This window comes from Phoca vitulina, unplaced genomic scaffold (assembly GCF_004348235.1).
Source record: "Phoca vitulina isolate PV1807 unplaced genomic scaffold, GSC_HSeal_1.0 scaffold12, whole genome shotgun sequence".
Lineage (NCBI taxonomy): Eukaryota > Metazoa > Chordata > Mammalia > Carnivora > Phocidae > Phoca > Phoca vitulina.
Genome location: NW_022589715.1, coordinates 44,877,749 through 44,900,429, shown reverse-complemented (window position 1 = coordinate 44,900,429; position 22,681 = coordinate 44,877,749). Strand labels below are relative to the sequence as shown.

The following is a 22,681-nucleotide window of genomic DNA, read 5'->3' as shown; positions in this document are numbered from 1 at the left end:
TCTCAGCAAGCAGCCTCCTCCTCCAAAAGCGAGCATAGTGTGGCTCCCAGGAGAGCAGTTTGGCTCAGGTTTGACCAGGGAGGTTGCCTGAGCTTTTGATTGATGTAGGGATGAGGGATGAGGAGCAAAGGTTGGACAGAAGTGAGAGAAGCTGTAGATCATGCCCTGGCTGTCCCCAGTGACTACAGAACAGCCCTAGTGCAAGATGAAATTTTGCAGCTGATGTTGATGCTGCAGATCAGGAAAGGCAGGAGTAATGAGAATAAAAATAAAGTTCTTACCATAAAGGAGCCACTGAGCAAATAGCAGGTAGCTTTGTGGATGTGGCTGGGGCAAGGACGAGGCCTGGGGGCCAGAGAATGGGGAGACAGGTGGGTGAGGCAGGTGTACCAAGCTTTTGCCACTAGATGTATTCTCATGAAGTGAGGCGCAGAATGTGGTTCTATGAATCCAAAGCTGTTTTTCCCACTGACTTATATTTTTATTTTAGAGATGTCATGTCTTCTATCCTGATTCATCTTCAATTGGCAGCAGTTTCTAAGCAGATTTGCCAATAACCATTTGAACGTACTCCCTTTGAAGGTGCTCCCTACTCTGATGGGTGCTTTTATGAGGCCAGAAATTTTTAGCAACGTGAACAACTGTCTCCAAATCCACCCTGCGATTCTACTCCTGTATACATCCCAGAGAAATTCTGACATGGTTACTTAAGGGAAACTGTGTAAGGATTTTCTTCAAGGCATTGTGGCAGCAGGGGGGTTGGATGCAAACTGAGTGTCCATTACTGAGTGGGAGATTGGTAGCGTGGACAGTACATACCTAACTAATAGGTCAGCAGCTAGAAGCAAGAGTCTAAAGGCACACAGAGCAGCCTGTGTGGATCTTAGAGTCATGGTACCGAGAGCAACAAGTAAGAAATTGAAGATATAAAATCCTACTTGCAGAATTAAAATATATGCACACAAAACATTAAATATTTTAATGAAAACACCTAAGTACATATTAGGATGGTTGCCTATGGCAAGTTGAAAGGAAGTGAGAGAAGGGGATAAAATGAATAACTAAAAGCAGAGCGACTTTGAATGGACCAGCGATGATGTTGGTTGCATGAAGAAGTGTGATCGACCTAGCCCTCTGTATCTGAGAGACAAAAAAGAAAAAGAAAGTTTTGTTTTGATGTATTGAGTCCTCCCCTGCTTTCCTTCTCTCCCTCCTTCCTTCTTTTCTGGTTTTGAAATTAGGCCTATGTGTATTCCAAGAATTGTGTGAACTTGAGGAACTCCCGTGGAAAAGCCTAGCAATATCATTTGCTACAAAGCAGCAGCCGAGGAGAACTGGGGACAAAAGATCAAGGGCAAGGACGGTTCAGCGGCTCTGCTGTCCAGGGTCAAAAAAGGAATGAAAGCTATGCATAAAGCAAAGACAAATAAAAGAGGGACAGAGCCTTTTCTGTCTCAGACGAGAGTGTGACAGTCCCAAACCATGCAGCTCAGGTGGTGGTAAAGAGCCAGGCCACTGGGCAAACGTGAGGTTGAGCTTGCAGGGTGGAAAGTTCTCTCTGCCTCCTAAATAGTGAGATGGTTAAGGAAGTCCATGGGGGGGGGATGCTCCAACTACTTATTTTTATTACATTTCACAGCTCTTTTCTTTTCCTTTCCCCTCCCTTGCCCTCCCCCCTCTTTCTCTCTCTTCCTCCCTCCCTCCCTCCTTCTTCTTTTCTTTTTTCCTTTTCTTTTCTCTTCTCTTTTCTTTTCCTTTCCCCTCCCTCCCCCCTTTCTCTCTCTTCCTTCCTTCCTTCCTTCCTCCCTCCTTCCCTCCTCCTTTTCTTTTCTTTTCTTTTCTCTTTTCTCTTTGAAAAGAAGAGACCTTTTCCCATATGACATTTTGTTTTTAAATGAATGGATGATACAACACGGGTGACAGCTGGATTATGGCCAAATCCCACTTTGCCCAAGTGCCTGTGCCACAGATGTTGAAACAAAAACAGGATGACAGAGTCTGCCTTATTTTCATCAAGTATGAAAACTCCATTTATTCATGAATCCTGTCTGCAAGTCCCCAGCCTTTCCAGTTATGGGCTAAAGTTGATGTAGAAGCATCCTTTACCCCTTTAGGATTGGAACTAAGCACTCACCCTAGTTCTGGGATCCTGTGATTGGTCGTGATTCAGGTGGAGTCCTGTGTCTTTCTGCATTGTCTACACTAAGCCTAACAATATTTGGAGGGCAGGAGTACACCTGCAGTGTCTTGAATTACACTTGCCTCCCCTGACACCGTGTTGGTGCTTGTTTTTGTCTTGAGTCCTTATCCTGTAGCCTGCCTGGTCTCCCCAGAGTCCACCGAGGAGTGGAGCCCCTTCCATCTTTCTCCTCAGTCACCAGATCCTGATCCCTATATCTCTGCTTCTTAAAAAACATTTCTGACCCGGAACAGTTCCTACTTGCTCTCTGGTTAGGTTCAACCTAGTATCTCTCACTGCTGGGTTCTGACTTTCAAACTGGGCCCCTGGCACAGATAGAGACTCTTTGCTGGGGCTACCCAGTTGGGTTAGCTCCTGTAGAGGATGCTGTGGTGGGCTGCCAAAATCCTCCTTCAGGACTGAGGCACTCATCCCCCCAGAGGCTGGGAGAGGGGGCAGCTGAAGCCCCTAAATAGTTGTTCTCCTGGAATTACCCTCAGCCTAAGATCACCACCTCATCCAAGATCACATCTTCTCTCCTGGGCAGCATGTATCCGATGACTGGTCAATGCAGGGTGAGGGCCTGGCCCCTTTGCCTCAAGGTGGGATAGTCAGAAGGGTGATCCCACCTTCAGAGCTCCTTCCCATCCACTCTTTCACCTGGGCCCCAGACTCACTCCCCTTCCTAGCCAACCCCAATTGTCAAGCCACCAGTGCGTTTTGTGTCAGAACTCAGCACCAGGGGACAATTTACAGATAAGCAACTACCATTTACATAAACTCAGTCACCTTGAAAAGGATGATGCCACATTATCAGGTCCTCCTTAATTGTTCCTAATGTCTCCTGAATACTCAAGAGTGGGGCTTGAACCCCTCTTACTTTTTTCTTTGGAGTTTAAGAACACAGATAACCTTGGAAGGAGCCAGTTTGTCCAGCTCACTGGCTTGTTAACGAACCCTCAAAATAATGTTCGCTGGAGAATTTCAGAGTCAGGAGGGCTGTCCCCCTCCCCCGCCTTAGTGAAATCCAGGATTTAAAAATCCTTTCTCATAAAAACCTATCAATGGGATACATTTGCATTATCAAAGCGTTCTTTGTTCTGCAAAAGGATTCCATGGACGGTTCCTTTAAATGGCAAACTCCCTAGGTGAATGGAAAATACAGTTCCAATTGACACAATCTCTCCTTTTAAAGACAGGTATTGCATGAAGTCAATGACAACTGTAGGTTCCCCACCTCCCCTTGGTCTTTAAGAGCTTGGATTGCATCAGGGTTTCCGGGGCAGGACCACCTACTGAAGTGCATGGGCTGAGCCGGGCCAGAGGAAGAGGAGAGCCAGGGAAAAAGTCCTGCACCAAACGGAGTCCCCAAAGACTGGGTGGAGTCCTACGTATCTTCTCAGAGCCTTTACCTGTCCTTCTGCCCAGCACAGCAGAAATGAAATATTTTTATTCACTTCCTTCTAATTATTTAGAAAAGCCATCTATATTATCGATTTAAGAAACCTACAAACATCCATGCATCTTTCACAATTAGTTTATTGCTAGAGCTATACACCCTGAATTTTTATTTATTTATTTATTTATTTATTTAAAAGATTTTATTTATTTATTTGACAGACAGAGAGAGAGAGATCACAAGTAGGCAGACAGGCAGGCAGAGGGAGAGGGAGAAGCAGGCTCCCTGCTGAGCACAGAGCCCGATGTGGGGCTCGATCCAGGACCCTGGGATCATGACCTGAGCCGAAGGCGGAGGCTTAACCATCTGAGCCACCCAGGTGTCCCCACCCTGAATTTTTAAATGTTACCAAATCAGAGGGAGGAAAAAAGACAGAAATCAGAGATGCTCAAAGCCTTTTTGCCTAACGAACTCATCAAAATGGGAGGGGAAAGCATTACCTTATTTAACAGAATGTTAATGTTTTTGTATTTATTACATAAGACCTTGATCTAAATTCAACAGAGACTTAAGAATGTCTGTGTTCTTTTCAAGGCTGCTCAGTAATTATAATAAACTTGCTTTCATCTTGGAATGAAATAAAAATGGCTTCCCCCTTTCCAAATGATTTTCAATCATTGCGTTTTCAAATGCATTGATCTACTTGGCAACTTCATTACTGGGTATGTCTTCATTTGTTGGCCTCTTTTCTTCCGCATTTACCTACAGGGGGCTGAGATGTCAATGTTACCTGAAATATGAAGTCAGTATAGATGGATACTCAATTTGTTAAGTTTTACATCCGAAAATTTGGAATGCTCCTTAAAAATACACCCAGGTGGTTTTGATTGACCACTCCTTTAAACACTTACTGTATTAGACTCAAGGAATCAGAGGAAAGGGCTGCTTGCAAGTGGTTTGGTCCAACCCCTCCCTTTATAGACGAAGAATCTTCAGCTAGGAAAAGAGAAATGATTTCCCTGAAACCGCGATTCCGTGGCAGATCTGAACTAGAACATAGGTCACTTCGTTCCTGGTCCTGTGCTGTGTCCTTCACTAATCAAAGCACATCAGTGCTGTTCCTTTGGAGGTTTTGTTGATACACTCTGCTACACAATCCTCTGGTTCTTGGGTGAAAACAGCGTTCTGACAGAACCGTCAGCTTCTGGAGGCCATGTGCTCACAGTCTTAAACTCCAAAGATGCTGCTCAAGTTCCTGTTCCTCCATGAGCCTACCAGACTGGGTTGTCTCTCTTTCCCGTATCCTCCTCAGCAAGAATGACTACTCAGTTTTTTCCCCGCTGTACTGTTATTTGAGAATTTACCAGTTACCCCGTATGAATGTTTCCTCCGTTCCACTACTGAGCGCCCATTCTCTGGCGGACCCTGCCTTCACAACTGTCTCTTGCTTCCAGCCCCTTTATTCCTTTCCCACTGCCAAATTTCTTGGGCATTCTTTTCTCCACCCCGAATAGTCCTTGACTTGGTTTCCCCTCACCCCACCCTGGGTTTCCCCTAACAGGTCTAGATTAATCTTCCTGATAACTCCCACCGTGATACTATCATACTCAGTTATCTTCTGTACCTCCCCTTGGCCTGCCTACTATCTATGCATGTCTCAGCCTGCAGGCCCTCCAAATAAAGGCTCAAACCTCATTTGCTGGTCCTGTCACCCACAATTCTTCTCACATAACCCATACAATAAACTTTTGCTGCCCAATCAGGCAGCCACCAGCCACACATGGCCATTGAGCACTTGAAACATGGCTGGTCCGAATCGAGATGCGCTGTAAAGTGTTCCATACATACCAGCTGTCAAAGACTCGGCAAGAAAAAAGGAATATAAAGTATCTCATGAATAACTTTTGTACTGATTACATGTTGAAATGATAATATTTTGTACATGTGGATTAAATGAAATATTTCACTGAAATTGATTTCACCTTTTAAAAGCTTTTTAAATGTGGCTATTAGAAAATGAAGATCACACACATGATTGACGTTATATATGTATTTTTAAAGATTTTATTTATTTATTTGAGAGAGAGAGAGAATGAGAGAGAGAGAGAGAGAGAGCATGAGGGGGGGAGGGTCTGAGGGAGAAGCAGACTCCCTGCTGAGCAGGGAGCCTGATGTGGGACTCGATTCCGGGACTCCAGGATCATGACCTGAGCCGAAGGCAGACGCTTAACCCACTGAGCCACCCAGGCGCCTGACGTTATATTTTTGCTGGACCGTGCCACCCTGGACAAATCAGCCTATTGTACTTCCTGAACTTGCCTCTCCCTTTTCTGCCTTCATTCACACGGTCTCCACCATCTGGCACATCCTCCCATCTCTGCTGGTCAGCTCCTACCTTTGGTTAAAGGTCTCTCTCTCAGGTGCTCTGTACTTTCCAGAATATGCCCTCATCACCAACTGCATATGCTTTCTCTCTGGAAGCAGCATCGTGGGGCAGTGAAGACTACAGACTCTGGAGCCAGAACGCCTGCGTTCAAACCACAGCTTCATTCATAAAAGACTGATGATACTAACTACCCCAGCGATTTTTGAGATTAAATAAGGAAACGTTTATATAATACTAATACAGCATCTAACACAAGATAAGAGCACAGTAAGTACTTCTAACTCACAGCTGCTTACTGTGAAGGATTCAAGCTACCCCAGCTACTTCTAGCGTCAACTCTAACCTCCTTGTCAAGGGGAGGGGTTTGGTGAGGGTGGGGGCTGGTGGGTTCAGAACGTTGGGATGGACTCTTCTATTTGTCATGAGTCACGCTTTAATCTATAAAATATCTGTGACTTGTCCCTGACTCTTAACTTTCTACTGATTATAGATACGACAACCGAGAGGGAGGGTAAATACATCCACCTGGTACCTTTCTTTTGGGCTCAGTTATCTCTTACAGGTGTCACCTGATAGCCCTTTTAAGAAACGATAAAGAACAATTTTCCATTAAACGTTACAATCCTAGAGAACCACTCTGCAGAGCTCTCATTTGCTCACTGACTTTAAAAAGTTCAGTCAGTTGGAACCCTCCCATGGGGAAGTGCAATTTGGGTGACTCTCCTCCAAGACAGACTTTCCAGAGCACCCAAGAAGCTGTGAGGAGCTTATGAATTATACCGTGAACCAAAATTTTCAAGAAGATTCACTGGATAATGGATTTTCCAAGTTATTTGTGCAACAACTAAATTAAAAATATAAAGCCTCCGAGGAAAACGGTAAACACATCTAAGCCCTCACTCAAAACCCATTTAAAGTTTTCTAAAGACACAAAGCAAAATAACCCAATCTTTACCCCCTAAACTGAATTCTTCTAGCAATAATATAACATGACAAGAATAACTCTGGTAAATAAAACTACATGTTGAATTCTCCTCAGGGAACATCTGCATCATCTATAATCATTTTTCAAAAGTATTTTTTAGAAGCTGAGAATATTATGTTGTCAGGACAGTGACACTGAAGATATGCTTCAGGAAACTTTCATTGCAAGCTCCAGTTCCAGACACTTACAAACCTTTTTTTTTTTAAGTGAGCCTGTAAAAGCTGGTTGCAACTGATATACTACATACTTTTAATTAATCTGAGGATGGATTTAAAGTGAGTGAAATGGGGCACCTGGGTGGCTCAATTGGTTAAGCGTCTGCCTTCGGCTCGGGTCAGGGTCCTGGGTTCGAATCCTGCATCGGGCTCCCTGCTCAGTAGGGAGTCTGCTTCTCCCTCTGCCCTCACCCCGCTCATGTTCGCTCTCTCTCTCTCAAATAAATAAAATCTTAAAGAAAAATGCCTGAAATTACTGGCATGTGTGCCTTCACTTTTCATTAACTCCTCAGCTCTGGTGGACCCCAGTTTGTGTGGCTGTCTTGCTCAAAAATGCCCCTTCTTTAGAAGCATCTCATTGTGGGAGCATTTCATGGATTGTGAGCCTATGCTCTTGCCTTGGGGGTGGGGCCTGAGGCAGTCAGATTCTCTCTCTCTCTCTTTCTCTTTCTCTCTCTCTCTCTCTCTCTCTCTCTCTCGGGGATTTCAGACTTGTAATAGACAGGACTCTGTGGAGCTGACTCATTGTAAAAGGTGGAATCCAGAGAAATGGGAACTGATCTCTTGCTGCGAAAATGCCAAATGCTTCCTGGATCTTGCCCACATCCTTCTACCTTCCTCCTTATTCGTCTATCAAGTTAACCTCTGATGATTAAATTTGTCAGAGTTGATTTCCAGTGCTTACAAATAAGAAAAGCCTTAACCAGAGCCCCGCCGACCTTTCCTGGGGGAAGTAATGCTCTGTTCCATTGAGGATCCATAGCGAGGGGTGTGGTAGTCAGTGAGAGAGCAGAAGGCTCTGAATAGTGATTCCCCGGTGGCCTCTCCAAGCTGGTGTCAGAGAGCAGGACTGAGCTTTTGGGAAGACCACACTGGTCTGGCTGCCCCCGTAGAGAGCGAGGCTCAGAGAACTACAGCTCAAGCGATGCCTCCACCGAGGTTTCTTCATTACTCAGACTAGAAGGGCTGGCCCCCTTTTCTGAGCTCCTACCAGACTTGGTTTATAACCTTCCCCACCTTCTGCATTCCTCTGCAGTCATCTCTCTCTCCTATGACTGAAGACTAGAAGCTCTTGGAGGGCAGGGACAGTGTCTACAGATTCTGCACATTGTCCTGTATGCTTCAGTATATAGTTCCCAGATGGTCTACAGGTCTGCCCTGAAGGTCTTGTGTGTGTCAGCCTGAGCCTTGGGATAGGGAATGGGGAAAAGTAAGGACCCAGAATGGATCAGATGCTCTAGCTGGATACACAGGACTAATCCAGTTGAACAATAGAAAACAGCCTCTAATCAGGTGTTAGGTGGCATGTTTGAAAGGCAGCTCAGCCTGGACTGAAAAGACTAGCATATCAGACTCCAGGCAATAACGAGCTCTGCTATTTTGAGATTCTAACTTATTCACCCTCCAGGTTGAGAAGACCTAGTGGGTCATTTTCCTCTAATTAACACCTCTGAGGAACAAAACTATTCCACCAGGCTTGCCCCTTGGATGAGAGGTATTTTCTGTTCAACCTCATACCCCAGCTGTGGGTTTGCAGTGTTCTCTGTACCATCAGATTGTTACAATCACACTTTGTAGTTATGTGGAACCTTTATTTCCTGGTACTTTTGGCTCTGCCGGCTTGGCTCATTTATCTTCACTACAGTCAGCCCCGCTCAAGGGCAGGAACCATCCTGCCCCTTTTATAGACGGTGCAGAGGTTTTATCACTGGCCCGAACCCATGGTGCAAGTTAGGGGAGGGAGACCTTGTGCTAGAACTCGGATCTGCCCAGTCTTTGTCCTGTTGATCAATTCAGATACGTGGAAGGCTGCCTTGGCCCCTACCTTGTCATACCAGAGCAGCCCTACCCCTGTGGGCTCAGAAATCCTGTCTGTTGCGGTTCCTTAAGTAGAATTAGGAACCTAGGGGTCACCTCATTTCATCAGAGCCAAGGACAAATGTCACAGCAGCAGGGGGGTGGGGGGGAACCAAAAAAACCCCTTCATTCTGAAAGTTGAGTTTTACTTATAAATTGGGCTTTTCTGAATTTGGCTCAGGTGGCATTAAAGAGCTGTGGTTCAGGACCACACAGAGCACAGCTGTGAGTGGTTTGCTGACTGGGAGGGGGTGTCCTCTCCCTGTGAGGCAGAAGCTGGGAGGAAATGAAGCCCATGGAGAGAAGCTGTTAGAAGCTGCCCACCAATTCAGAGAGCCCACCTGCCTGGTGGGTGAGGTGGGATTATTTTAATTCTCCTCTTAAAAAAATAGCTGGTGAGAAATTTGCTAAAATCTGCGTTAAGTATGATTTTTTGCACGCCAAGGGGAGCTCCCAGAACAGAATACATATGCTTCTGTGGAGCCAGCCCCCTTGGGTCTGGAAGTGAGCAGCAGGGTCTCTCTCCACCACCATGACTCACCTGACTTTAAAGTTCCATATGTAAGGTTATAGTTACACACTGCCAAGACACCATCTGGTGCAGCCACTCTGATAGATTACATTTTGGAAGAAAGGCTTTTGTGTCTCATTTCAAGACATGAAAAGAAGCCAAACTGAGACGCTTGGGAAGAAGATAGAGGGGGGTAAAGGAGAAGAACTCGAGCCCTGAATTAATCTGACTTACTGCTTTTGAAATAAAAAAGAACAAGGCAGGAAAAAAACCCAAGGAATTGTTGCTCTCCAAGGGGGGAGCTGGGTCCTATGCCAAAGGAATTGGTGTGTGAACCTTTTTGGCTCTACACTTCCACTGAGATTTTGGGAACTCTGTTGCTTGCCTTTTTAGTGTTCTGCTAGGGGCCATCATTCACTGTCCCCAAAAGGATGATTTTTAAACTAATAAAATCTGGTCCTTGCAAAGCTTCCCCCACGGAGTCTGTTTATAGGCACAGCCAGGTTTAAGAATTGCCTTAAAGGTGTGGCTGGGAGACTTGAGTCAGAAGTTCAAGATCAACCTCTACCTTGGGCCTTTGCTTTCATTGGGTGTGTGGGGGCAGTGGTGTTAGGAGCTGGGACATGAGTTTTATGAATTCGGAGATTTTTTTTTTTTTTTCCGGGTCAGGCCCAGCTGCATGGAAGCTGAGGGCAGGGCCAAGCTGTTGTACTTGCAAGAACTTGGTAGGCTTCTCCATGTCTTGTAAACTCTTACCTTGCACCCTGGACTGGGAACCCATTGGTCTCAATCTGGGCTCCTAGGGGATTGTTTTGGTTGGTTTTAATGGATCCTGGGCTGAGGATTGATTTTTCTCTAATAAGTGAGTTAAAATAAACAAATAACAAAAATCAAAACAGTTTGGATGGGATATACTCATATAGTCTTGCTTCTTTAAAGCTGATACGTTTACTATGCCCGTTCAGAGGATAGACTGGAGGTCTGTGAAATCTAGAACCTAGATGTCGACACAACACAAAGAACTCCCTCCATGACCCACAGCACCTCCTCATCTCCCCATCCTGTAGGATGGAGATTTTTAAAATGATGTTTAGATGCAGTACATGATAACTAATATACATTTTTTTTTTTTGCATTGGTTCATTGTTCCTATTCAGCTGTTTACTCAGTTTGATAATCATAATAGTTCAATAAACACTTGAATGTGTGTTGAATGTGTGCTGAATGTGAATCATAATACCCATAAAATTCTGGGATTCCTAAGTGGAATAGGATCTCTTCAAGTGGTTGTGGTTCTTACTTTAGCACAGTGATTCAAAACCAAGGGTGGGGGTGGATCTTGCCCCCTATGGGGCATTGGGCAAATGTCTAGAGCCATTTTTGGTTGTCATAATTTGGGAGGGCAGTATGACTGGCATCTAGTCGGTGGAGGCCAGGGATGCTGCTAAACATCTTATAGTGTACAAAACAGCCCTCCACAATAAACAATTATTTGGCTCCAAATGTCAGTTGTGCTGAGGTTGAGAAACCCTGCTCTAGCAGAAGAGGCTGATTTTGAATAAATGGTTACATTATGGCAGGATATGTGCAAAAATATAGGTAAGTACAGGGTATCAAAGGATGCCTGTATGGGAGGGAGGAGACATAGGAGAAAACTTCATGGGGAAGTGACTCCAAGTCATGATTTTTACTTAATGTCTTTGTAATCAGTTGTCCAAGAATGACTCTGATTGAAAATTTATTAATTAAGAACTATATATTGGGATTTTTTTTTTAACTTTGTTTTTGTACAACCCTCTGGGTAATGTAAGCAAATGTTTCTGACGATTTTATATTTTCCTTTAAAAAAATTCCCCTAAGAGCCTGGGAGAGACTTAAAAAGCTCGAATCCATTCAGCTTATTCTTTGCTTCTCAGCAAGGAATCTGAATCTACTCTAACCTGGTGTTCTTCCACTGGGACTCTTCTTCCTTTCTCTCTTTCACGGTTCAGCCCCATAACCCTTTGCACGTGAAGTCTTCCCTTGGAGATTTCAGTCCATAGTAATTGCTTTGTTCTCTGAATTCCTAGACCCTTGTTGCGTCTCTCCTTGGCCACACCACTCTCTTGTGTGTGTTTCTATCTAGACTGTGGACTCCTCGAGGACTGGGACCATGCCCTTTACCTGTACATCCCTCTACAGCATTGAATGCTGTTCTGGACCTGATTTTCACAGAAGGTATGAGAAGGAGAAATACATTCAGGAAAGATGTCAGGAGACTAACATCTTCCTGTAACATTGGATTGATAGATACAGCACATTTTATCCTTCCAAAGACTTTGGATTGTGTCTTATAATAAAGTTTAAAGTTTAATCTCTGTTCAGTAGGCACGACATGCAAAAAATAAATTGCCATTATTATTATTAGCATTTTCTAACTAACAGATTTTTCAGAAGCTATTTCCATATCAAGAAGATCAACCTTTCTGTTGTCATAGAGACAAAGATCTTAATATAACCATGGCAAGGTGAAAAACATTTTTTTCCCTCTCCTTCCAGTTGTCTGAAACTAATAAGAAAAGGAAAAGGAAATGTTTTAAATCAATTTTTTTCTTTTACTCCCCCCCGCATTAGAATGAATGAACATGTGGGAGGTTATTTTTTGTATCACATTTTAGATTTTAAATACCTAAGTTTTTAATAAAACATGGAAGAGGTAGAAAGATATGAATGATTGAACAGTGCCATTTTCAAAATTTGTAAACAGTGGGCTTGTCAATGACAAACAATCGTAATCCATATTCCTTTTTTCCCCCCTTTAAACCAAATAATGGACTTTAGATGGAAGTCTTACAAGGCAGACTTCCAAGGCCTGAAAGATTAAAATACAAGCTAGCACCTACTGAGAGGCAATGATGAATTCTAAAATGTTGTGCAATAATACTTGGCTCCTCCAAGCCCCAGAAACAAGAGTGCTGCCCTTCTTTCTGCAGAGTCAGACCCTGTGCGTGACTTCATAAGACCCTATCTCTCTTCTTCTGGTTGCCTTCTTTCATAATTTCGGCTTTTTTTTCTGGCAAACCCCTGATAATTTGTTATTCATAACATTTTTTTCCTATCTTGTAATTACAGTTTACCATTTCATTCATTCATCGTCAAGGAAAGAGGATTTCAGTATGAAGCTGTTCACTTTTCCTGTCTTCTGCCTCAATGCGAAGTTATACCTTTATCCATCCCCCCAGGACTCAGAAGCATCCCTCTCTCAGGTTAACCCTTCCCCTGTGATCTGAGATGACACTCTTCTCCCACCCTCACAGAGATCTTACTCCATTAAATATATTCTCCCCCGGCCCTCCTATCTTCAGTCTGTCCTCCATGCATTCCTTCCCTTATTCCTCTTTGAAGACAAAAACGAACAAAACCTTTTCTCAATCCTGCATATTTTCCATATGTATCAGAGTTTGGGCTTTTAATTTGATCATAGCTGCCTTTTGCAATAATAATTTCGTATGTGTGTGTGTGTTGGGGGGGCATGAGGAAGGAAAGTATATGGCAAAGGAATTTGAAAACATACTCTTGCTTTCCACAAGATTATATCCTTCATGGAGAGTAATATCTTGGTTCTCAAACTTTAGCATGCATCAGAACCACTTGGGGAGCTTGTTAAAACACCAGCTGTTGTACCACATCCTCAGAGTTTCTGATTCAGTAGATTGGGGGTGGGCTCAAGAGTGCGCTTTTCTAACATTTCCCAGGTGATATTAATGGTGCTGGTCTAGGACCACACTTTGAATAACATTACCTTAAAGTAACTACCCTTCTATCCCTTCTTATGTATTTCTCTTGGTATATGGATGGATGATGAGGTCACTTTATCGTGCCCATAGGGTTCTCGCCTAAAGGAGGATTACCTGATGTTCAGGAAGCCTGACCTTGTGAGGGGCAGCATGCTTGTTGACCTAAGGTGTCTACATGTCTAGAAGATGCTCTTAGTGTGGATGCCAGGATAGTGTGTGTGTGTGTGTGCGTGCGTGTGTGTGTGTGTGCATGAATTTAGGAAAGGGTACTTTTCTTACAAAGACAAGCAAATATAAAAACACAATTAACAGTCTTTGCTACTCAATAGCAAAAGGGGACCTTGGTCAGATTATTCCAGTTCTTTGGACCTCAGTTTCTTGCAGTCTGTATGATAAGTACTGGGCGAGTGAGAAAGGCTGTTAGTGGTACAATCATTCATAAAAGCAAGACGGGAGGTTTGTCAGGGAAGGACAAGGGCTGGGACTTGGGGGGCAGCTTCCATGAATTTGTTGATTGATTGAAACCAATTCTCTCAGCATGGTCCTCACCTTCAGGGAATTGAGCTGACAAGATAATTAATGGAAACTAATTAATATAAACCCCTTAATCTTTAAACTGTATCCCTCAACTGCAAACATTGCCTGAAGGCCACTAACTTTCTTTCTTTCTTTTGAATCTCTCTCCCTCTTTTTTAAGATTTTATGTATTTGTCAGAGAGCGAGAATGAGAGATAGCAAGCACAAGCAGGGGGAGCGGCAGGCAGAGGGAGGGAGACTGGCTCCCCGCTGAGCAAGGAGCCCGATGTGGGGCTCGATCCCAGGACGCTGGGATCATGACCTGAGCCGAAGGCAGACGCTTAACCAACTGAGCCACCCAGGCGTCCCAAGGGAGAGAGAGAATCTTAAGCAGGCTCCATACCCAGTACTGGAGGCCGATGTGGGGCTGGCTCTCTCAACCCTGAGATCATGACTTGAGCCAAAATCAAGAGTGGGATGCTTAACCAACTGAGCCACCCAGGTGCCCCATGATCATAGGCCACTAACTTTTTGAGGGGAGAGGCTCAGCTCCTCAGGAGGGAGGGGAACTCCCTTCATAAAGTGGACTCTTGACTGACTGCTGGGGCCCAAGGAGACATGGGGGATTGCCTCTTTCCTCCCCAAGAATGGAATTTCATCACTGCCAATGGTTAGAATATAACCACAGCCCCCACCAGCCTAGTGCCTTTTGGATACTTTTACAGTACTTTTCTTTCTTTTCTTTTAACAACTTTATTGAGATATAATTCATATGCTGTAATATTCACCTGTTTAAAGTGTACAGAATGGTTTTTAGTATGTCTGTGGAGTTGTGCAATCATCAGCACAATCTAATTTTAAGCAACTTTTGTTATCCCCAGAAGCCACGGCCATTAGCAGTCACTGGGCCTTCACCCCTACCCGGCAGCTACTAATCTGCTTTCTATCTGGACATTTCATGTAAATAGAATCATATAATGTGTGGTACCTTTTTCTTTTCTTTTTTTGTTAAAGATTTTATTTATTCATGAGAGAAAGGGAAAGAGAGAGAGGGAGAGAGAGAGAGAGAACAAGTGCGGGGAGGGGCAGAGGGAGAGGGAGAACCAGACACCGCCCCCTTCCACACGGAGCCGGATGCGGGGCTTGATCCCAGGACCCTGAGATCATGACCTGAGCGGAAGGCAGACGTTGGACTGTCTGAGCCACCCAGGCGCCCCACTGTGTGGTACCTTTTTCTAAATCGAAGAGAAGAGACCAGGTTGACACTCTGATACACTAGCACTAAAGGCCCTTCGTCTCTCCACCCCATCGCGTCAGTAAACAACTTCCTCCACCTGCTTGCTGATGTATGCAATTCTTTTAATCACCTCTGTAAACGGGAGGCCTGGGTGGTGTGTGGGAGGTGTGACAGAAGGCACACCTTGATCAGACAACCGGAGAGAACTGCAAGTGCGTCTGGGAAGGGGCAGAGCAGTGGCTCATAAGCTTACTAAGGTGCGCCTGGGCACTGGTTGGGAGAGGCGGCCAGCCAGCAATCCCGGTTGAGTGACTAGGTCACCCCTTGCCATAGGGCGCGCCAACCCATGCCTAGAGGAGCGCAGAGTGCCAGAGGCCACAGTAACCTTCACCGCGCCGGCTGGCGCAAGGGTCAAAGACGGAGACAGCCGCTGATTGAGAAGCATCACGCCCGGTCCCCTTCCAGCAGCAGCCGGGAGCAGGCCTTACCCCGTGGCTTCTGGGCAATTCCACGCCCCTTGCCACAGCCCCGACGGGGGAAATCGGGAAATCGCGGGCCTGGGGTCGCCAGGGGCTGCAGGGTGCGCCCGCAGGCGGGGCCTCCATCCAAGGCGCCGCGCGGGATGGCAAAGACAGTCCCCAAGCTTTGCCTTCTCACCACTTTAAAAGGTGGTGGAATTTGATAGGGCGAAGCCGTTTTCTCCAAGCTTCCAGGTAAAGGGGGCCAAAGAGTAGGGAGACAAGGTGGCCCGGAGCGAGCGAGGGTGCCGGGGCGGGGCGCCGCGTACTCACAGTCGGGTGAGGCCGGCCCGCGGGCCGGGGCAGCGCAGGGCGCCGTCGGGCGGGCAGCGGCAGGGCTCCGGGCAGTGCGCCCCGGGAAGCGCCCGCGGCAGCAGCAACAGCAGCGCCAGCAGCGGTCGCAGTGTCGGCACCCGCCGCCCCATGGCAGGCGAGCGTGAGCGCGGGCTCTGGCGGCCGCGCGGGTGCCCTGGCCAGCCCCGGAGTGCAGCCCGCGCCCCTCTCCCCGCCCCTTGGTCTGCCCACCCCCTCTCCCGCGCCCGCCCGCCGCCCTCGGCTGCTGAGACCGTTGTGCCCCGACCTGGGGTAGTGGCCAGCGACCCCCCCACCTCCTCCTTTCTGCGGCTTTCCCTGGCCTGGCCTGGCCTGCCCTCCAGTTATAGGAAGGGGAGTGTGGTAATGGTGAATGCTTCGGACGAGGGCTGGGGAGTTCTGAATTCTCACCCAGGCCCTGCTGCAATCGAGTGTGAAGTTGAGTGAGATTTGTCGCTTCCAGGAACGAGAATTCTCTTATTTCATCTGTGAGAGGAGCAGACGAATACTCTACCCCGCACCGATGCTTTTCCTCTCCTTGGTTCTCAGCCCTAAAACCTTTCTCCTTCTCCCCCACCAACTCCCTCCCCACAAGTAATCTCTGTCCTCTCAACTTCCCAAGTAATTTCTCTGTATTTTTCTTGGTAGTAACCACTTTTTTTCCTTATAGTATAGCTATTTGAGTCTGTTCTCTATCTCCACTATAGATTGTGACGTCCTGGAGAGCAAAATCCAGTTCAGATTTATTTTTCTATCCCTGGCTTCTACATGTTAAGTCTCTAATAAAGATTTGTTGAATGAATGAAAGAGTGATGATAATGTACAGCAACTGCCCCAAGGAGAGGCCCCTTACAGGCTAGACCCTGTGACAGGTGCCCTCCTTCCAGTCATGTCTAAACTTTACAACAAACTCCCCAGGCGTTTGCAGCAAGAAAAATGATGTCGGGAGAGGTTACGTGACTTCCCTGAAGTCACACAGTTCTTAAGTAGTGGAAACGTGTTTGAACTTACATCCATCACCCACTTTATCTTACCAGTGCAAAAAATCACTCTGTGATCTGCATATGAAGGATTTAGAAAGGAGACAATTTTATGGTTAACTATGGGAACGCATCATTTCCCCTATTCAGTTTCATCATTAAAACGCTTTTCCTTCCGCCTTTACAATGACTCTGTTTGGACTCTGGAAATCCTGGAAGTCTTGCTGGAAGAGGTGGACTTTGAGAGCCTAGAAGGCGTCTAAGACTCTACAGACAGGAAGTGAAAGAACAGATTTCTTTCTTTCTTATTTGAAACCAACTCTCAAAGTCAGACTGACTCAGTCACCAGTATGTAGTCGCTTGTGAGTTTTTTTGCCCAAGGAAGGTAGATTTTTAAAAATTATTATTAAAAAATTGGCTTTCCCCACATTGTGCTAGATAGCACGAAAAACAAAGCTTATGCCTATAATACTGTCTTTCTTTTTCGGATCCCTCTCTCCAACTGCTTAGTTGATCTCACCCTTTCATACTTCTGCATATGCTATTCATTTTTTAATTTTTTAAAAAGATTTTATTTATTTATTTGACAGAGAGAGAGACAGTGAGAGAGGGAACACAAGCAGGGGGAGTGGGAGAGGGAGAAGCAGGCCTCCCACTGAGCAGGGAGCCCAAAGCGATGCGATGTGATTAGGTGCTCGACCTGGGATCCTGACCTGAGCTGAAAGCAGATGCTTAACGACTGAGCCACCCATGCGCCCCTGCATATGCTATTCATTTACCTGGAATGATTTTTTTATTCCTTTCCCATATCCCATTAGTTAAACTCCTGGTTTTCCTTGAAGACTGAGCTCAATGTCATTTTCACTGTAACACCATCTCTGACACAACCTAGCTGAGTTTGTGCCTGTGACACCTGATTCTATAGTCTGTAATGTAACACATTGTAATTATGGCTTTAGTTTTCCTTCCCCCGTCTATTGATCTTAACATTGCTTGAACATGTCATAGCTTCTAGCTTCTAGTAGGTGCTCAGTCTATATCTATTGAATAACAGAATGAATAAGTGAAACCCAAGTGCAGACCTCTAGCATATGTTTAGTAAATCATCTGAGAAGAACTTAACAGCCTTGCTTGATTTATTCTCAACCACACTGGATCAATCTGGATAGGTATCAGGTAATTACTCATGACTACTTTGGGGTCACATATTCTCTCCTCTTCTAATTTGTCAAATTTTGGTAGGGAAGTTGGAGTAGCACTGGGGTTTTCAAATCTTTCCACCATGTATCTTGAATTGTAGGAGAGAAGGAATAACTCACGGTGGCTGAGTGGTATTTATTTCAAATCTTACATTTCATGCGGCTTTTTCTTTTTCCTTCACAGCATATCTGTTATGTAAAAAGAATGGTTGCTTCCACTTGCCCCTGAAGAACCATTTGATTCTGTGCTTGGGTATCCTTGGGGGCTACTTATACTCTAATAGGAGAAGGACTGGGCCATCAGGGCATCTGGATTTTTTTTTTTTTTTTTCCTGTTCTGTCATCAGCTGTGTGACTTGGTCTTTGGTTTCTTCATCTAAGAGGAGGGGCTGGAGTTCACAATCCCTAAGGCTCTTCTAGCTCTAAAATGCAAGGTCTTTGTGGATAGTATTAGTGGTGGAAAGAGTCAGACTGTGTACATTGACTTCTTATTGCTTGTCTTGGATTGAAAGTAAAATCCTGTTTATGAAGAGGGTAAGTTGTTCATTTTGAGGAGAATTCACAACCTTAATGAGTTTTCATAAAATTTTTCTATCTGTGATTAATTTCAGTTGGATTTTAATTATTGTGTCAGTTCTTGCAACGTACCTATGTACCTATTTTAACAAAATTACATTGAATTGTTTGTTATAATCACAAAAGTTTGTTACAATGGAATTTACCTCTCCTACTCACTAATACGTGACCTATTTAGACGAGATATTTTTAAATCTGAAGGGATTCTGTGTACTATAACTATGCTTATAGTTACTTTTGTTACAGAACTTCAAAAGAGCATGACCCACAGGGATTGCTATTATATTTTACTGACAAACTAAAGTTCATGGAATTCACAAGAAGTTTATCCTGCCTTAGAGATACAGAAATATCTGACGCCACAACTCAGAAATCCTAATAAAACTCTCCCAAATTCTAGAGCAGGGCTTCTTATATTTTAGGATGCAAAGTATCATTTGGGAAATTTTAAAGACAAAGACTCCTGGGACACCCTCCCCAGAGAAATTCTGATTCAGCTGGTATGGAGTGGGGCCTAGGAGTCTGCATTTTTTAAGGGGGGGTGGGGCAGAGGGAGAGGGAGGGAGAGAGAGAGAGAGAACCTTGAGCAGTCTCCACACTCATCATGGAGCCCAACTAGGGGCTCAGTTTCACAACCCTGAGATCATGACCTGAACAAAAATCCAAAGTCGGTTGCCTAGTTGACGGAGTCACAGAGGTGCCCCCAGGAGTCTGCATTTTATTTTATTTTTTAAAGATTTATTTATTTGAGAGAGAGAGAGAGCATGAGTGGGGGTGGTGGTGGTGGTGGAGGGGCAGAGGGAGAGAGAGAGAATATCAGGCAGACTCCCCATTGAGCAGGGAGCTGGAGGCTGGGCTCAGTCCTACGACCCATGAGATCATGACCTGAGCTGAAAGCAAGAGTCAGAAACTTAACCGAGTGAGCCACTCAGGTGGCCCTAAGGAGTCTGCGTTTTAACAAGCACCCCATGTAATTATGATTCATGAGGTACTCAGAGCATAATTGGTGAAACACTAAAATGGAAATTTTAGAATTAAATTTACCTCAGGAAGACAAGGCTCAAGAACCTTACTAAGGACTCTGAATGAAGCCTAAGAATTTTGATGCACTGTTAAAGAAACATGGCATATGTAAGCACAAGTATACAAATAGTAGTGTGCATTTGTGTAAAATTGCTCAATTGGTTGTAATGCTGAGGCATTTTTTTTAAAGTAGCAATCAGTTTATTTTAATTTTTAAATTTAAATTTATTTTAATTTGTCAGTGGGGGGAGTGAACAATTTCACAAGATTATGGATCCTATTTTTCTTTTCTTTCTTTTTCTTTTTTTTTTTAGAGGGGAATCCTATTCTTCTTTATGCCTGACTAGATCAGAACTCAGTAGCACTTGATGTCATACTAAGACATTGGAGTTGGAGGAAGTCAGCAAAATAATAATAAAAAAAAACCTCAAGTAGAATAGGCAAATTTTCTGATTCTTGAACGTATGTCCTGTTAGTACCGTAACAGATATTTGTTCCTCTTGAAAACAGTAGTTTTACCTGTCCCTCAGAAGAAAAGGTGAATGTAGGGCAGAGGAAAAAAAATGTGTAAGGAAAGAAAAATACAGTTACCCCTGTGAGCTTCTCACCTTGCCACCTGGAACAAAACCAAACAAAACAAGAAAGGTGACCCCTGCAAGTTACACTCAGAAATTTTGTGCAACCCCTCTTGTAGCTTGCTTGGAAATTTCGTTCTCCATTTCACTGTCTACATGGTGTGAAATCAGAGACGTGATCAGCTGTGCCCACTTCCAGCGCTGCTCTGGGGCTTCTGTGGCCTTAGGAAGAACTAACTAGAAGCTGCAGGCTGATGGGCGCCTGGGCCCTGGTCCTGGGGGTAGGTCTGGGAGTGGAGGGTGAGACCTTCCTGGGGCCTGAGACTCCCTCTCTAAAGCTGACACACTTTCTGGTCATGATGTTGCCCAAGGATGTGAATGAATTGGCGGTTGCTGTCCTTGTCTCATGAAAAAAGCCCATCTGCTCTGACAGTGACTAAAGCTACAGAGAGAAAAACAGAGATGAGAGACCGATGGGGGCAAACCGTCGGAGGCCAGCACCCCCTTGGACTTCCCAAGTAATGAGCCAATACATTTCCTCTTTTGCTTAATTAAGCTCGTTGGAGTTGAGTTTCACTTGCCACCAAAATTTCTAACCTCTACTATCTCTACTGTCTTTGACCTTTCTTTGACCCACTACTTCCCCCACCTGCTCTCAGATAGGGAAGAAATAGGATTTTTCTATTTTTACCTCCGTTACAGGACTCATCGCAAACACAGTGGATTTTTTCTCCTTTGCATTGACAGTATTTATCGACGTGCTTCTGGGACTAAACTGGTGGAGGGGGTGAATGAGCAAATGAATGATGAATGAGTGAACAAAGAGGTGGTGGGATAGAGCCACCTGCTTCTTCTTTTTAGAGAAGCTTCACTTTGCTAAATAATTCACCAAGCATTTTCTTTCCATTTTAGAGAGGGCCTCCTAGTAAACTTGTGACCTTGGTGTAGAAATCAAATTAGGTAGAGCCAACAGGAGGAGAGAGACAGAACTTTCTGAAATGATGAAATAAATCAACAATGAAACAGGATTTGATTTTTAAAAAAATGGATGTAGACTTTATCGAAGTGTATGCCACAGGATACTGGTTGCCCGCCATGCTAATTGGCAGTATTTAGGGAAAAGTTGTCAAAGCTGAAGAAATTTGGGAAAAACTGGGTTAAAAAAGTTAAAATTTTGTACTAGAGGATTTCTCAGAACTTTTAACACGCATTCTGAATCTCTAAGAGGGCTATAGAGTATACGTGGAGGATAGATGTTTCTTCAGGACACACTTCAAGAATACTGATTTGGGAATACACCTTGAGACAGCTGATTTATTCACAAATTTTCAGGTGTCTGACTTTTATGGCAAAGAACCCCTTCAACTGAACTGGAAGCCAGAACCTACCTTTGCATGGATATAATGTGTGAATTTGGTGGTGAGAGGAGAGATTGCCCTTATCTGTCTTCTTCTCCCTCCGTTCTTTCATGTGGATACTCAAGGTCTATAAATCCCAAAGTAATCAATATATCCCTCTCTCCATTTTAAAAGTGAAAATACAGCACAGGGAGGGAGCACATTGATTTGATTATATCTTCATCTGACTTATTTACTTCCAGAATAATTTCTGAAGGCGCAGGGTGGTGTGAAGACCCAGGGTGTGTAGAGGTGTAGCGTTTAGGAGGTAGATGCAGCTCGTTGAGGGGAGGGAGTTTCCACAGGAAGCTTCCTCCCATCAGAGCTCTGCCAGGATCCGTCCGTAGGCTTTGCCCTCAGATGCATTCAGAACATGGAGATGGGGGCCTGGAGGGTGAAAAAAACCCTCCTGGCTGCTTTAAGTGGAGGCAGCAGCCCTCTTCTCTTTCCTTCCTGCATTCATCCTGCCCCCCGGGGGTGCGCAGTGTGGGGCTCTCTGGCCCGCTGAGACTTGGTAGGGCTCCATTAGAGACGCACGTCTGTCAGCCTGCAGCTGCTAATATCCGTCTGATAATATCTGTCACACTGAATTATGCTTTCTGGACATCATGTGGCATGCAGACAGAGAGGTCAGTTATTACCCTAGGGCCTGCAAGGCCTGTAGCAGAAAGGGAATCTCCTCCAAAGACTAGTTTGGAAGGAGCTGTCAGTACTGAATTGTGCTCGTGGGGCTGACAGACTGGAAGAACGGATTTCAGCAAAAGGGGATCAGCGGCTACTGCGAGTGCTCTGGAAGATGGTGCGTGGGGTTTGAGGGACAGCTGGCTGGAGGGACCCGGGAGGCAGCTTAACTGTCCTGGGGCCACTCAAGGGAAACTGAAAGGGGGGGGAATCACATTTGCGGGTTCCACATCAGTGGTTGTCAAACTCTTTTTTTTTTTTTTTAAAGATTTATTTCAGAGGGTAGGGGAGGGGCAGAAGGAGAGGGAGAGAGAATCTTAAGCAGACTCCATGCTGAGCACAGAGCCTGATACGGGACT

At 44.9% G+C, this 22,681-nt stretch overlaps 1 protein-coding gene across 1 annotated transcript in view; it reads right to left on the bottom strand.

Annotated features, from left to right (window-relative positions):
- LHCGR (luteinizing hormone/choriogonadotropin receptor) overlaps nt 1-16,004 on the bottom strand; it is a 53,735-nt gene extending 37,731 nt beyond the window's left edge. The window contains exon 1 of the mRNA XM_032411013.1: nt 15,853-16,004. Coding sequence (XP_032266904.1) covers nt 15,853-16,004 — 152 coding nt within the window. The remainder of the gene's footprint in view (nt 1-15,852) is intronic.
- Between the last annotated feature and the right edge of the window lie 6,677 nt (nt 16,005-22,681).